The sequence below is a fragment of the Saccopteryx leptura genome, chromosome 9 (assembly GCF_036850995.1).
Source record: "Saccopteryx leptura isolate mSacLep1 chromosome 9, mSacLep1_pri_phased_curated, whole genome shotgun sequence".
Taxonomy (NCBI): Eukaryota; Metazoa; Chordata; class Mammalia; order Chiroptera; family Emballonuridae; genus Saccopteryx; species Saccopteryx leptura.
In genome coordinates this window covers 42708924-42724274 of record NC_089511.1, presented here as the reverse complement: position 1 = coordinate 42724274, position 15351 = coordinate 42708924, and the positions used below count along the sequence as shown (strand labels likewise).

The 15351-nt window shown below is 52.7% G+C and overlaps 1 protein-coding gene across 3 annotated transcripts; it reads left to right on the top strand.

Annotated features, from left to right (window-relative positions):
• Positions 1-412: 412 nt before the first annotated feature.
• Positions 413-13291, top strand: USF2 (upstream transcription factor 2, c-fos interacting). Of its 3 annotated transcripts, none has more exons than XM_066349931.1 (10): positions 413-493; positions 755-801; positions 909-1027; positions 1164-1283; positions 1770-1920; positions 2037-2124; positions 2394-2452; positions 12189-12283; positions 12408-12536; positions 12628-13291. In XM_066349931.1, the coding sequence occupies exons 1-10, from the start codon at positions 432-434 to the stop codon at positions 12715-12717; spliced, it is 960 nt and encodes a 319-aa protein (XP_066206028.1). In that variant the 5' UTR covers positions 413-431; the 3' UTR covers positions 12718-13291. The 3 variants fall into 3 exon arrangements, with proteins under 3 accessions (XP_066206028.1, XP_066206027.1, XP_066206029.1); XM_066349930.1 differs by having other exon boundaries at positions 1164-1364; XM_066349932.1 differs by lacking the exon at positions 1164-1283.
• The last annotated feature ends 2060 nt before the right edge of the window (positions 13292-15351 follow it).

Sequence of the window (15351 nt, the reverse complement as noted above, 5' to 3'; positions counted from 1 at the left end):
GAGCGGCTGACGCTCGAGCCGGAGATCCAGAGAGGGGCGGCGGCCGTCCAGGGCGGACCGGGTTTAAAAAAAAAAAGTAGCGGCGGCGGAGGATCAGGGAAGGAGGCCCCAGGGCCGCGGGCGGGGGGCGGCAGCGCTGCGTTCCGGAGCCTAGAGCCGCCGCGAGTCGGCAGGAGGGCGGGCGGAGGCGGCGGCTGCAGGAAAAGCGGCGGCGGCGGCATCTCCTCCTCACATGACCCCACTGTTTGTCCCCGTGATCAGCGCGAGCGGCTCCCGTGTCTCCTCCGTCCCCTCCTGCCGCGCGGCGTGAGCGCCGGGCTCGGGGGGCCCCCCCGGCCGCCCGCCCCCTCCCCTCCCCTCCCTCCCTCCCTCCCCCTCCCCTCCCCTCCCCCCCCGGGCCCCGCGCCCCCCCTCCGTCCTTACCCCCCCCCATGGACATGCTGGACCCGGGTCTGGATCCCGCTGCCTCGGCCACTGCTGCTGCCGCCGCCAGGTAAGGGCGCCCGGCCGGTCCGTGCCCTTGCGCGCCCTGGCTCCGGCCCTTCGGCCTGGCCGCCATGATCCCGAGCGACCGCCAGGCCCCGCTCAAAATGGAGGCCGCGAGGGAGGGGGTATCGTGCTAATAATACCCCTGGCCCTGGGTGTTAGCAGTGCCCTAGCCCCAGAAAGGGCTGGGCAGGATGAGGGCCCTTCACCTGAACAGAGGGGCGGGGGTGCGGACGGCCCTGATTCCCTCTTCCTGCCCTATCCGCAGTCACGACAAGGGACCCGAGGCAGAGGAGGGCGTCGAGCTGCAGGAGGGTGAGTGCTCGCGGGACCCCACCGGGGTTGCGGCCTGCGCCCAGAGAGGGCACTTGGAGTGCTCAGGCCCACGCGACTGCTGACCCCCTACCCTCCTTCGACGGTAGGCGGGGAAGGCCCTGGGGCGGAGGAGCAGACGGCAGTGGCCATCGCCAGTGTCCAGCAGGCGGCGTTCGGTGACCACAACATCCAGTACCAGTTCCGCACAGAGAATAATGGAGGACAGGTGAGACGGAGGGCTGGGAGCTCGGTGGGCAGGGGGAGGGTTGAGCCGAGGGTAGAGTAGGGGTGTTGGGAGGGGCCGGGACCTAGCCCCTGCCTGGGCCCTAGCGCTGGTGTCGCTGCTCTGCCGCCCTCTGCAGGTGACATACCGCGTCGTCCAGGTGACTGATGGTCAGCTGGATGGCCAGGGCGACGCAGCAGGCGCCGTCAGCGTCGTGTCTACGGCTGCCTTTGCTGGGGGTCAGCAGGCTGTGACCCAGGTGGGTGTGGATGGGGCATCCCAGCGCCCCGGTCCTGCTGCTGCCTCTGTGCCCCCAGGTCCCGCAGCACCCTTCCCACTGGTAGGTGCTCAGCTATGCCTGGAGGGATGGAGAGGGGGCATTGACTCTGTTCTTGGGGAGCCCCATTGGGTAGGGCAGATGAGATACGGAGGCTGCTGTCAAGCTGTCAGGGTTACATTCTTGTTTTGCACAGTGAAACTTTGGCAAGATCTTTGGAACATCGTTTTTATTCTCCTGTAAAGTAGGGATGATGGCAGTAGATAAGTATCTTAGAGGTAACAATTGGTAGGTTCACCAGATGAAGGCTGAGTGTCTGCAAGTTCCAGGGCCGAATGAGACATAGGCATAGTGGCACTTACAGAGGGTTCTCATCCTCCAAAGAGGATGCAGTATCCAAACAGGGCAACAAGGGGATGGGTTGGAGAACGAGATGGCTAAGCGTGGCCTCTGTGTCCTACTCCTCAGGCTGTAATCCAAAATCCCTTCAGCAATGGTGGCAGCCCAGCAGCTGAGGCTGTCAGTGGGGAGGCACGATTTGCCTATTTCCCAGCGTCCAGTGTGGGAGATACTACGGCTGTGTCAGTACAGACCACAGACCAGAGCTTGCAGGCTGGAGGTAAAGGAGGAAAGGGCTGAGGTGGAAGGCAGGGGAGGCAACAGGCCTAGCAGGGAGGGAGCCCCCAGCCATTTTGACTGCCCCACTTCTAGCACTAACCCCAGTTTTCCCTGCAGGCCAGTTCTATGTCATGATGACGCCCCAGGATGTGCTTCAGACGGGAACGCAAAGGACGATTGCACCCCGGACGCACCCCTACTCCCCGTATGTGCAGGAGACCTGGGTCAACGAGCAGGAGACACTGGGAGGACCTGGTGTGGGGTGAAGGAAGGGAAGGTTTTCTGGAATACAAGCCAGGCAGTTGGTGTATTTTTTGGTCTGTTTCTATTTCTTGAGTATAGGAAAAGTATCATTTATTCTTATTTTCTGCATGTGGATATGTCTTCAAAGCTCATTGTTAAGTCTGACCCCTTAATAAACGCTTGTAAAAATGGGGCCTGAGATAACACGTGCTCATTTTTCCCCTTTTATAGGAAAATTGATGGAACTAGAACCCCACGGGATGAGAGAAGGAGAGCTCAGCACAATGAAGGTAAGGTCAAGGTGGAGCCTGAGGGCCAGCCCGGGCCTCGGCCTCACAGGCACAGCCAGGCCCTGGGGTTTGGAGGCACAGATCACCAGACACACTGCAAGTGTAAGAGATGTTTTTGAGTGTTGGAAAAGTAGAAACAGGTGGGGGCAGTTCATTGTCTGGAGTAGATGGGCAGGAGGTATGGACTGGAATGTCTTTTGTCGTCATAGCTAGTGATTTTGAATTAATAGCCAGCATCTAAAACAACAGATTTCACATTCACATGTGGATTTCCTGCTTCTCTTAAAAAACTGAATTGATCTGGCTCCCCTGGACCTACCTTTCCATTGGCAGCTGTTGTGTTCAAGTCTGTCATTTCCCTGCCTGCTTGCCAACCTTTCCAGCAGTCACTCTGGTCTGATAGGGAGCAAGCACATCTGAGGAGGAAACTACAGAAGCTGTGTCTCTAGCTAGCCAACGATGGAGCATCCTGCACTTCCCATAAACGAAATCCATCTGAAGGTCGTTTTGGTCCTCTTTGTTGTCCCCTAGTTTCCCACCTCAACCCCTGCCCCCAGTCATTAGCCACTGTGGTGGACAGCATTCAAGTCCTGGGGAATATTCACACCCAACCATTATTCAGCAGATACTGTCTGAAGTTAGATTTCAGGCTAGCAGCGTGTGCTCTGGGCCAGATATGGGGTGAGCTATGGAGTGTCAGGGAGGCTTAGGAGTTCAGGCCAGTGTCTGAACACCGGCCGGGAGATCAGGTGATGCTTCCCCAGGGAGGTAGTCTTGGGGAGGGCCTGTCAGACGGGAGCATAGGCTGGAAGGGGGAAGGCAGAGAGGAGTCAAGTTGCTTTGGAGGGTGCTGGTTTGATTGTTGCAGAGGTGCCATGTGGAGTGCTTGGGAGGGGAGCTGGGAGAGTCCAGGAGGCCCTGAATGCCAGGGTGAGACCCAGAGTCCTGAAGGTGTTCATCTGGGGATGGGCCTATACAGCTGTCATCGAAGCAGCTCACTAAGCTGTGGCAGTCACTCAGCATGTTCTCAGATACAGTGGGTAATCAAAGGAGATCTCGGCTCTTGTAGTGTTTATTCTGGTGGGAAATACAAATTAGGATTCTAAGGCCGAAGAATCAGAATTTCATGAATCTGAGTTTCATGATGGGATCAAGTTGGTTTGAAAGGGAAGGGGTGAGTTTCAGCTTGGTTTTTGGGTGTGGCAAGTGTGAGGGAACTCCTGTAGGCTACGCAGCAGTTCTGCCTCTACTGCTTATGTCATGTGACCTCAGACGGGTTTTTTTTTTTTTGTTTTTTTTTAAAGACTATTGATTGTAGAGGGGTTAGGAGGAAGCTAGAAAAAACAACCCAGTTGCTTCACTTTAGTTGTTCATTGGTTGCTTACCACTCATTGACCTCAGCACTCCAGGTCAACAATTCATCTATTATGTATGCCACCACAGGCCAGGCATATCTCAGACTGGTTTGTTTTTTTTTGTTTTTTGTTTTTTTGTTTTTTGTTATTTTTTAATTCAGTGAGAGGAGGGGAGGTAGAGACACTTCCACATGCACCCTGACTGGGATTCACCTGGCAAGCCCACTATGAGGCGATGCTCTGCCCATCTGGGGCATTGCTCAGCAACCGAGCTCTCCTTAGCACCTGAGATGGAGGCCATGGAGCCATCCTCAGCTCCCATGGCCACCTTGTTCCAATCTAGTCATGGCTGCAGGGTGGTGTGGGGGAGAGAGAGAGAGAGAGAGAGAGAGAGAGAGAGAGAGAGAAGCAAGAGGGGGAGGGGTAGAGAAGCAGATGGGCATTTGTCTTGTGTGCCCTGACCAGGAATTGAACCCAGGGCATCCACACACCGGGCCAATGATCTACCACTGAGCTAATTGGTCAGGGCCACAGACTGGTTTTTAATCTCTGCCTATTTAGTCCTCTGTACGATGATGTTAACTCAACTTCTGCACAGGCTCATAGTGAGGTTGCAGTAAGCTGAGACGTGTGAGCCCCCAGCAGTGTGGTGTGCCCCCCAGTGAGACTGCAGCAAACCTCTCTTGGGTTTGCAGCAAACTTTCTGCCTCACTCTCTCACTCTGCCTCTTACTGGGTTAATCCACCTGCGAATAGTCTGGAATCTTTTTACTACAAAAGGCAGTCTTTTTCTTTGTATTTTTTTTTCTGAAGTTGGAAACGGGGAGGCAGTCAGACACCTGCATGCGCCCGACCAGGATCCACCCGGCATGCCCAACAAGGGGGTGATGCTCTGCCCATCTGGGGTGTTGCTCTGTTGCAACCAGAGCCATTCTAGCGCCTGAGGCAGAGGCCACAGAGCCATCCTCAGCACCTGGGCCAACTTTGCTCTGATGGATCCCTGGCTGTGGGAGGGGAAGAGAGAGACAGAGAGCAAGGAGAGGGGGAGGGGTGGAGAAGCAGATGGGCGCTTCTCCTGTGTGCCCTGATCGGGAATCAAACCCAGGACTTCTGCACTCCAGGCTGACGCTCTACCACTGAGCCAACCAGCCAGGGCCAGCAGTCTTTTTCATAACTTTGCCCTTACCCTCCAACTGTCTTCTGCTGTCTCCTACCTTGGGAAATATTTGGGCCACCTTCTACCCATCCTGTACTCTTGACAGTCTGGCTCTTTTCTTTACCAGAATGGCTCCATTTACGGTCATCCATGGTGGCCTCATGGCCAGATCAGTTGGCTTCTTCCCTGTCTGTGTTTCAAGCACCTGACCTTGCCTCATCCTTTCCTTTCAGTAATGATCCTTCTGTTGTTCCTGTGATGATTCTACCAATAGTCTTTGCCTCTCCCAGCCTGCTCCAGGTAGCTTGTTAATCGTCAGGTTCTTCAGGGCTGTCCTCACAGGCTCTGAATGGGGAGGAGTCTATATTTTGACAAATTCCCCAAGTGATTCTTCACATTGGGTAAGGCTGGGAAACTGCTTTGGCTCTCGGTGTTTCTTAAGATCTGGTTTCCTTTCAGATCAGCCTGAGGAGAAGGAAATGTTAGGCGCAGGACTTGTCGATGTCCCCCAAACCCCATCCCTAGTTGTTGGTGTACAGTATTTCTCTGGGGAGGGGGTTCAGCTGGCTTCTCTGCGACTCCACAGAGGTGAGACCTGCTCCTCGATGCCCCTTCGGGGCTTCTTTGAACTCCAGACTCATTTTGAGCTGCTCACTCAGAATCTCCATTTCCGATGTCCTTGAGACACCTCAAACTAACGTGTCCGAAACAGAACCTGCTCTCTCTGCTCCCCAAAGGCTCCCACGCAACAGTCCTCTCTCCAGTGCAGCAAAAGGCACCCAGGTCAACTTTATCCGAGCCGGACTGACAGCCAGGCCCTTCAGCCCTGCCCTCTCCCCTCACATCCCCAAACCTGAGACTCTGTGCTGAAGCGGACTTCATATCAGCTTCTCTTTCTCCGTTTTACGTAGTTCCCACCATTTTGGGTTCTGCGGGAACCCATCTCCTACCCCTCAGTGAACTGGGGCATGTGTGTCCTGCCTGAAGGGTGGCTTTTGCAGCACCAGCTCATTGCTGCCATGTCAGAATTTGGGTCCACAGTTGCAAGAAACTCCTGAGTAGGTAGACATTCAGATCTTTAGAGAAAATATGTTTTTTGGTTTTTTTTAAATAAATGTTGAACATGCTCATTTAATCAATGATTTTGACTGGAAGGTGATGCTATTAGCATTTATACTTAGGATTACCCACTTGGTATTAATACAGTAGACATTTTGTCTATAAGTCCTTAAGGTCAATACCAAATTATTGCCCTATATTAATCATTAATAACTTAGAAGATAGTAATTTTCCAAACCTTGCTTGTTTTTCTAATGGAGGAGTATGAACATTGACTTTGCTTCATTTGCTATTATTAAAATGATTTGTGGTTAATTTAGTCTCAATATTAGATTGCTTACAAAAATAATTTGCTCTTTTTCTCTTCTTTCCCCATTTGGTCTTTTTTAAAAAATTAAATTTACTGGGGTGACACTGGTTAACAAAATTATACAGGTTCCAGGTGCTCAATTCTACAACACCGTATTCTGTGCCCATGTCCCCTGCTCCCGCCATCTCCAGTCAGGTCTCTGTCTGTCACCATCTGTCCCCCTATACCCTCCTCCACCTTCTCTGAAATCTGATTTTTAAATGGCAGATGGAATTATTTTTTCTAATTCATTAGTTTTCACTCTTACTGTTACTAATTCATTTATTTTACTTTGAGTTTAATTTGCTAGGGCAGAGATGGGTTCCCTGCCTTTTTTTTTTTTTTTTTTTTTTTTTTACAGAGACACAGAGAGAGTGAGTCAGAGAGACGGATAGACAGGGACAGACAGACAGGAAGGGAGAGATGAGAAGCATCAATCATTAGTTTTTTGTTGCAACACCTTAGTTGTTCATTGATTGCTTTCTCATATGTGCCTTGACCGCGGGCCTTCAGCAGACTGAGTAACCCCTTGCTGGAGCCAGCGACCTTGGGTTAAGCTGGTGAGCTTTTGCTCAAATCAGATGAACCCACGCTCAAGCTGGCGACCTCGGGGTCTCGAACCTGGGTCCTCGGCATCCCAGTTTGACGCTCTATCCACTGCGCCATCGCTTGGTCAGGCGGTTCCCTGCTTTTTAAAGATTATTTTAAACCTTTCTTTTTTCCTAATACAAACCTTTCTAGTTACAAATTTAGTGTTTCACACTAACACTTACTTTGTCTACATTCCATTTGGATATGTTGTGTTTCCATTATCATTTAGTTCAAAGTATTTTCTGGTTTTTCTTGTGATTTTTTTTTTCTTTGACTCATGGGTTATTTAGAAATATTTTGCTCAACTTCCAGATATTTGTGAGTGTTTTTGACGTCTTTCAATAGTGATTTTTTTTTTTGTATTTTTCCGAAGCTGGAAATGGGGAGGCAGTCAGACAGACTCCCACATGCGCCCGACCCGGGATCCACCCGGCATGCCCACCAGGAGGCGATGCTCTGCCCATCTTGGGGCGTTGCTCTGTTGCAACCAGAGCCATTCTAGCGCCTGAGGCAGAGGCCACAGAGCCATCCTCAGTGCCCGGGCAAACTTTGCTCCAGTGGAGCCTTGGCTGTGGGAGGGGAAGAGAGAGACAGAGAGGAAGGAGAGGGGGGCGGGGGTGGAGAAGTAGATAGGCACTTCTCCTGTGTGCCCTGGCCGGGAATCGAACCCGGGACTCCTGCACGCCAACGCTCTACCAGTGAGTCAACCGGCCAGGGCTCAATAGTGATTTTTAAATTAGGGTTTTTTGTTTGTTTGTTTGTTTGTTTTTGTTTGGGTTTTTTTTGTATTTTTTTGAAGCTGGAAACGGGGAGAGACAGACTCCCGCATGCGCCCGACCAGGATCCACCCGGCACGCCCACCAGGGGCGATGCTCTGCCCCTCCAGGGTGTCGCTCTGCCCCGACCAGAGTCACTCCAGCGCCTGGGGCAGAGGCCAAGGAGCCATCCCCAGCGCCCGGGCCATCTTTGCTCCAATGGAGCCTTGGCTGTGGGAGGGGAAGAGAGAGACAGAGAGGAAGGGGGGGGGTGGAGAAGCAAATGGGCGCTTCTCCTATGTGCCCTGGCCGGGAATCGAACCCGGGTCCCCCGCACGCCAGGCCGACGCTCTACCGCTGAGCCAACCGGCCAGGGCTAAATTAGTTTTATATTCTATATAATTTCAGTTCTTTGGAATTTATTAAGATTTATTATAAGTCCCCGAACATGGTGAAAGTTTCCATGTGCACTTGAGAGAATTTTTAGAATTAATTAACTATAGATAGGAAGGGAGAGAGATGAGAAGCATCAACTTGTAGTTGAGTCACTTTAGTTGTTCATTGATTGCTTCTCATATGTGCCTTGGCTTGGTGGGCTCCAGCTGAACCAGTGATCCCTTGCTCATGCCAGCAACCCTGTGCTCAAGCTGGTGAGTCCATGCTCAAGCCAGATGAGCCCGTGCTCAAGCTGGTGACCATGGAGCTTTGAACCTGGGACCTAAGTGTCACAGGTTGACACTCTATCCACTGCACCACCACTGGTCCTGCTGCACTTGAAAGAGTTTGTATCTGTGGGTGCTGTGGCGTGTGCTGTCAGTGTCAACTAGGTCAGTTTGGTTGATATTGTTCAAGTTTCTTATCCTGGTTTTTTTGTCTACTTGTTCTATCAATTACTGAGAGAGGAGTTTGATTAATCCGAATGTATTTGTGAATTTGTCCATTTCTGCTTTCAGTTCTGGCAGGTTTTACTTTTAAGCTGTGTTTTAAATACTGTATGGGTATAACTGGGGCACTTATGTGTAATACACGTGACCTTGGTCTTAACTGGTCTTCCTCCATTCAAATGTGCCATAATGGTGTTCCCAAGCCAGCAGTCTGATCACATCACCACCTGTTTAATGAAAAGCCCCCTACGCAAGGGCCTGAACTCCTAGAGTAAGAGATGAGGGCCAGACCCATTAGCAGGTCATTCAAGGCCTTCCCAACCTTTTTTCTTTTTAACCTATTTTACAACCTTTTTTATTACATTGTTCCATCATGTTTCCATATCATCATTTCTGGGATCGTGACACCAGTCTGCCTAATACCTCTCCCCGCAGAAACTAGCCCATAGGTTTTCTCCACCCCACTCCCATGCAGAAGTCATTGCTCTGCCTTGGAGTTCCCCAGGCACTTAGCACAGTCTTCAGTTATAACACAGATCCTTAGTGGAACGCATATCCTTTAGCGCTGGTATTACTGTCAGCTGTTCACGTGCACTTCACAGTGAGTGTCAGCAGGACAGAGACTGAGTTGACTGTGGACTCTGGCCTCTCAGTACAGTGCACACAGTTGGGCAGGCTCTACGTTTTTGAAACATGCGAACTGGAGGTGTGCCACACCCCATGCCCCCTGGTAGCTTGACACGAGGAGTACATGGGAGATGGAGCTGGTGCCTAGGCCCGAGAGTGCGGGACAGCACGGGGGAAGGAAAGCGGGAAGCCATCTGCTTTTGAGTTCCTCAGCTGCAGCCTTGGGAGTGGAGCACGTTGCAGAGGGGTGTGCTGGGCTGGGCCGCAGGCCTAGGCTGCACTCTTGGCTCTGCTTTAGCTTTTGGCCACAGAGTTCCCAGAAACTGTAAAACAGACATGGCTATTCTCCAAGGGAAGGTTCTTCTCACTATGACAGCAGCGGGGTCCAGGGACAGGTCAGCAGTGGTAGTCAACCTGGTCCCTACCGCCCACCAGGGGGCGTTCCAGCTTTCATGGTGGGCGATAGCGGAGCAACCAAAGTATAAATAAAAAGATAGATTTAACTATAGTAAGTTGTTTTATAAAGATTTATTCTGCCAAACTTAGCGAAAATCCAACATAAAGTACTTGGTAAGTAATTATTATTATATGCTTTAACTTGCTGTAACTCTGCTTTATAAATTTTATGAAGTAAAGTTACTTCCCTACTTTATAAATCACCATTACTGTGGAACCGGTGGGCGGTTAGAAAATTTTACTACTAACAGAGATACAAAAGTGGGCAGTAGGTATAAAAAGGTTGACTACCCCTGGGTCAGAGGAAGCTTTGTACTGGGCACCGTTCTTGTCATTATATTGGGACGGTTTCTGAGGAAAGAGGAGAGCAAGGGAGAAAGGGGCCAGGGAGGAGAGTCTTCCACATAGGAGGCCGTTGTCACCCAGGCCAAAGGGGGGGGGGGGCTTGGAGGTGGGAAGGACTGGTCAGCAATGAGTGGACAAAACTAAGTGCCAAGAGAAGACAGTGGGATTTGTCTCTTAGTGGCCAGGTGTGTTTTTGAGGGAGCACCAGGGTCAGGGCAGTGTTGTCTCAGAGGAGGTGAGGGGTGTACTCCTGGCCCATTCCTCCTTTCTCACCCTCACTCGGCCCCACCCCAGCCTCCCTTCGGCACCACCCAACCCTGAGAAAAGACCTTCTCGCCCTCCTTTTTTTTCAAATTTTGTCTATAGGCTAGTCCCCTCTCCACAAACACTGTTTGCATTTGTCCATGGGCCGTTGTGAAGGGGACTGAAAGTGTGGGTGAGAGTTGGGGACAACTGGCTTTCTTGTGTTTCCCCACCAGTGCCTAGTACTGGGTTGGAAGGGAAGGAAGGTCTAGGACAGGTTTGCTTCAGTAGGCCCCAAACCAGGGGCCTCGGGCTCCAATGCAGGCAGCCCTCAGGCAGCTGTCACAGGGCAGGACGTGTGGGCCGCTCAACTCAACTGGTGGAGTGAAACTGGTATTTTATAAAATAAAATCACAAATTTGGATTTTTTAAAAGTGAAATCCTCTATTAGTTTTTTATCCCTGGCCTTAAAGATAGGGTTTATTTTTAAATAAACCCTAGAGATATTTTTCCTCAGTGACCCAATGCCCTGATAGGCCGGGCCCCTGAAGGCCACAAGTGCCAGTCTGGGAATCTGGGACTTGCTGTGGGTTTTAAACACAAATGAGACATGGTCAGACAGTGATTTTAAAGATGAAGAAAAAGCAGAATCATGGGACTCGGTGCTCTGGGGAGACCTGAGGACCGGAGAATCAAATGTAGGTTAATGGGGACCAGAGAAGGACACTTGTTTCTCATGTAAAGGGAGTCTGGCCCATTCTTGCCTCCTAAGAATACATGCCAAGCCTAGCCACAACTCCTTTTTTTCAAAATATGTTAATTATGTGAGATTTCCTAATTTTTAGATGTTGAGTCCAAAGTTTTTAAAATGGGCAAACACCTGGCCGGTTGGCTCAGCGGTAGAGCGTCGGCCTGGCGTGCGGGGTACCCAGGTTCGATTCCCGGCCAGGGCACATAGGAGAAGCGCCCATTTGCTTCTCCACCCCCCCCCCCTTCCTCTCTGTCTCTCTCTTCTCCTCCCGCAGCCAAGGCTCCATTGGAGCAAAGATGGCCCGGGCGCTGGGGATGGCTCCTTGGCCTCTGCCCCAGGCGCTAGAGTGGCTCTGGTTGCGGCAGAGCGACGCCCCGGAGGGGCAGAGCATCGCCCCCTGGTGGGCAGAGCGTCGCCCCTGGTGGGCGTGCCGGGTGGATCCCGGTCGGGCGCATGCGGGAGTCTGTCTGACTGTCTCTCCCCGTTTCCAGCTTCAGAAAAATACATACACAAAAAAAAATTAAAAAAAAAAAAAATGGGCAAACAAAATGTGAACCCACAGCCTGACGAGGCAGTGGCGCAGTGGATAGAGCATCGGACTGGGATGCGGAGGACCCAGGTTCGAAACCCCAAGGTGGCTGACTTGAGCGACAGTTCATCTGGCTTGAAAGTGGGCTCACTTGAGTGCAGGGTGCCAGCTTGAGCGTGGAATCATGGACATGACCCCATGGTTGCTGACTTGAGCAAGGGGTCACTGGCTCAGCTGGAGCCCCCTGGTCAAGGCACATATGAGAAAGCAATCAATGAACAACTAAAGTGCCGCAACTATGAGTTGATGCCTCTCATCTCTCTCCCTTCCTGTCTATCTGTCTTTCTCACTTAAAAAAAATGAACCTGCAGCCCCTCGCTGTTGATTCTGCTTTAAAGGTATGTGTGGTACTTGAGAGGGAGGCTTCCTTAGCTCCTCTTGAGAAGCAGTGTGAAGCGGGCGTGCACGCCGGCCACCTGCGTTCAGATCTTGTATTTGCTAGCAGTGTGGCCTTTCTTGGGCCCACACTCTCCCTCAGCAGCCTGGGGTCTGCAAGCACCTGCTTTGGAAGGCATATCACCTAGGTGTGCAGGAAGTGCTGTAAACCTAGCTGTCGTTCCTGCTATTATTTCTACAGTGGAGCGGAGGCGGAGGGACAAGATCAACAACTGGATCGTCCAGCTTTCAAAAATCATTCCAGATTGTAACGCAGACAATAGCAAGACGGGAGCGGTGAGTGCCCCTGACCCTTCCCTGAAGGCCTGCCTGACCGCTGGGCACAGGAGTTTTCCTGGGGTGAGCCAGCGGGCAGAAGCCAGTGGACAGTGTTCACTCTAAGCTCTTACACCCCCCCCAGAGTAAAGGAGGGATCCTGTCGAAGGCCTGTGACTACATCCGGGAACTGCGCCAGACCAACCAGCGCATGCAGGAAACCTTCAAGGAGGCCGAGCGGCTGCAGATGGACAATGAGCTCCTGAGGCAACAGGTGAGCACCAGGGTGGGAGCTCGGTGGGGGACTCAGGACCCAAGGTGCAGGGAGCTATCCCTGGCTCCTTGTCCCCTGTCGTGTCTGCCAGATCGAGGAGCTGAAGAATGAGAATGCCGTGCTTCGCGCCCAGCTGCAGCAGCACAACCTGGAGATGGTGGGCGAGAGCAGCCGGCAGTGACGCCCACCCGCCGGGCAGCAGGGGCCTCCTCTGGTCCTCTGCTGCTCCCTTCCCCAGCCCTTAGCACAGAGAGGGACAGATGCCCCTCCCCCAGCTGCGTTTTTTTATAGTAGATTTTTAACAAAAAAATGGAGAGAAGTAATGCATTTCTGTGGATAAGCGCCCACTGCTCTCCTCAACGTGGAAATGGTATCCTCCCTCCCCTATCTGTGTCCCTCCTGGCCCCGCCAAACCCCAGCACTTCTAGTGGTTTCGCCTGGAGGCAAAAGGGAGGAGGACAGAGACCCTGCCATATCCCGCTGCCTCCTTGGTCTCTAGAGGTACTGAGACGGTGCTTACGGGAAGGATTTGGGGGCCATCCCCAGGACCTGGACCTAAGCAGGGAAACCATGTCCCACCCCACCTCTTGTTTCTGGATTCCTGCTCCCCTTTGGGTGTGTGTGTGTGTGTGTGCGCGTGCGTGCGTGCGTGTGTGTGTGTGTGTGTTTTAATTTTCTTTATGGAAAAATGGACAAAAAATAGAGAGAGAGGTATTTAACTGCAATAAACTGGCCCCATGTGGCCCCGCCTTGTCTGTCTGTGTCTCTGTCCATCTGAGGTGTGGGCAGGGGCATGGGGTCCATGCAGAGCTCTTAGCAGGGCAGGCCTCAGGTGTTGTGTTGATGGCTGTGTACCGGTCCCTGCCGTCCTGTACTGCACAGTCTGTTGGCTGTGTGGATGGAGAAATGAAGGAATGACTATCCTCTCTAAGGCCCCAGGTGTGTATATATGGTATGGGGTGTGGGAGTGGTTGGGTCAAGGACCTAATGTTTTTGAAGGAGATGCTGGGGTCTCCTGTGTCACCAGTTCCTAAAAACGGGACTGGCTTCTGGCCCTGCACTTCTGGGCTGAAGCCCTTCCCCTCTGCACCAGCCAATGGTGGGGCCTGGCCTTGAGCCCCCCACCCCCAAGGAAGGCAGATGGCCAGGAAGCCAGGCTTGGCCCGTCAGCCTGTCGCCTTGTGCTGTGGCTCTGGCGCCTGTGCTGTGACCCCTGCCCCTGGCTGATGATGAAACCTGGCCTCAGCAGAGATGCCGTGACACCAGGCAGTGCTGGGGGATGCTTCTGTGGTCTCCCTGCAGCTGAGCATGCGGCCCCTAACTGAACCCTTCCTCAGCCTGCAGCCCCTGCAACTCCCCCAACCCCAGGATCTCGGGATCTCGGCCAGCCCTTCTCTAGCTTGCTGAGTTCACCCTGTGTATACCCTAAGTTCCCCCACCTGGGTTTTTCTTCCCTGTGAGAGTCCTGTCTCCTTTTCCTGGCTGTTCCGCTGTATGAGGCCACCTCTGAGAGTGAGCTGTGTGCAGTAGGGAGAGCCTGACGGAACGGAAGGGGAGGCGGATGGCCGGGAGCAGCCTTTCCTTCCAAGGGCCCGCGTTCTTGTGGTCTTGAGTGGGCTTGGCTGTAGTTCAGGGCAGGGAGAAGTGTTTATTCCTTGGCAGCAGCATCTTCAGGCTCCAGTGGTAGGTGTGACACTGGGTGATCCTAGAACGAGGGAGGCAAGATGGCCCGAGCCCCATCTGTGGAATCAAGTCTGCGCCTCTGGGCTGTACACCCACTACTATTCAGGTAATGGGTAGTACAGGCAGCCTTGGTTCATCTTCCCACCCGGAGGTATTCTAGGGGACCAGCTGTCCCCCCAAAAAGCCCTGGTTTGTAGTGCTGACTGATGTCTGTGGTGTACATACCCCATTGTTGGGGTCAAGGTACCAACTCGATGCCACTGAATGTGGAGGTGGGATGAGATATGCACAGTGGCTCCATTGAGCCAGTATCCGCCAGGTCTTACACCTCCACTGTGTTCTATGCTTTTTGTGGGGGTTTTTTTCTATCTGAAGTTGGAAACAGTCAGACTCCCACATGCACCTGACCGGAATCCACCTGGCATGCCCACCAGGGGGCGATGCTCCGCCCATCTGGGGTATTGCTCTGTTGCAACCAGAGCCATTATAGCACCTGAGGCAGAGGCCATGGAGCCATCCCCAGCTCTGGGGCCAACCTTGCTCCAATGGCTGTGGGAGGGGAAGAGAGAGAGAGAGAGAGGAAGGAGAGGGGGAGGGGTGGAGAAGCAGATGGGCGCCTCTCCTGTGTGCCCTGGCTGGGAATCGAACCCAGGACTCCTGCACGCCAGGCCGACGCTCTGCCACTGAGCCAACCGGCCAGGGCCTGTGTTCTGTGTTTTGAGGAGGCAAGAAAGCCTGGTGGTAAGAGCATGGGCCCAGAGTCAGGCTGCTTAGTCTGCAATGCCAACTCTGTCTCTGGCTTGGGCAGTGCCCCAGTCTACCTTCGGTTTCTCTCCTGTCAAGTGAGGAAAACAAGACTTGGGCTGATAGCAGTGAGCAGTATCTGGGAAACCAGGTATCTGGGGGTGGGCTGAGTAGGCAGCTAGGGCCCCTGGGTAAGTGCGAGGCCAGAATGGGGTGGGCAGGCACTGCTTTGAGGACAGGTAGTACTGGCTGGTTTAACACAAAAATAAGTCAACACATCTGCTGAGGTGTATGAGGTGCGGCCACTACTGTTACTGCTATCTTTCATGCTCAAAATTCAGAGAAACACTTTCCAGATATAAGGGTCACATCTTAAGGTTCTGACACT

What these genes read in the sequence shown, in the direction of transcription:
- USF2 (XM_066349930.1), top strand. Translation starts at nt 432, where the DNA reads ATGGACATGCTGGACCCGGGTCTGGATCCCGCTGCCTCGGCCACTGCT. An exon ending in CCAGAGCTTGCAGGCTGGAG is followed by an intron (nt 1,921 to 2,036) that starts GTAAAGGAGGAA and finishes TTTTCCCTGCAG; the next exon opens with GCCAGTTCTATGTCATGATG. An exon ending in CGGACGCACCCCTACTCCCC is followed by an intron (nt 2,125 to 2,393) that starts GTATGTGCAGGA and finishes CCCCTTTTATAG; the next exon opens with GAAAATTGATGGAACTAGAA.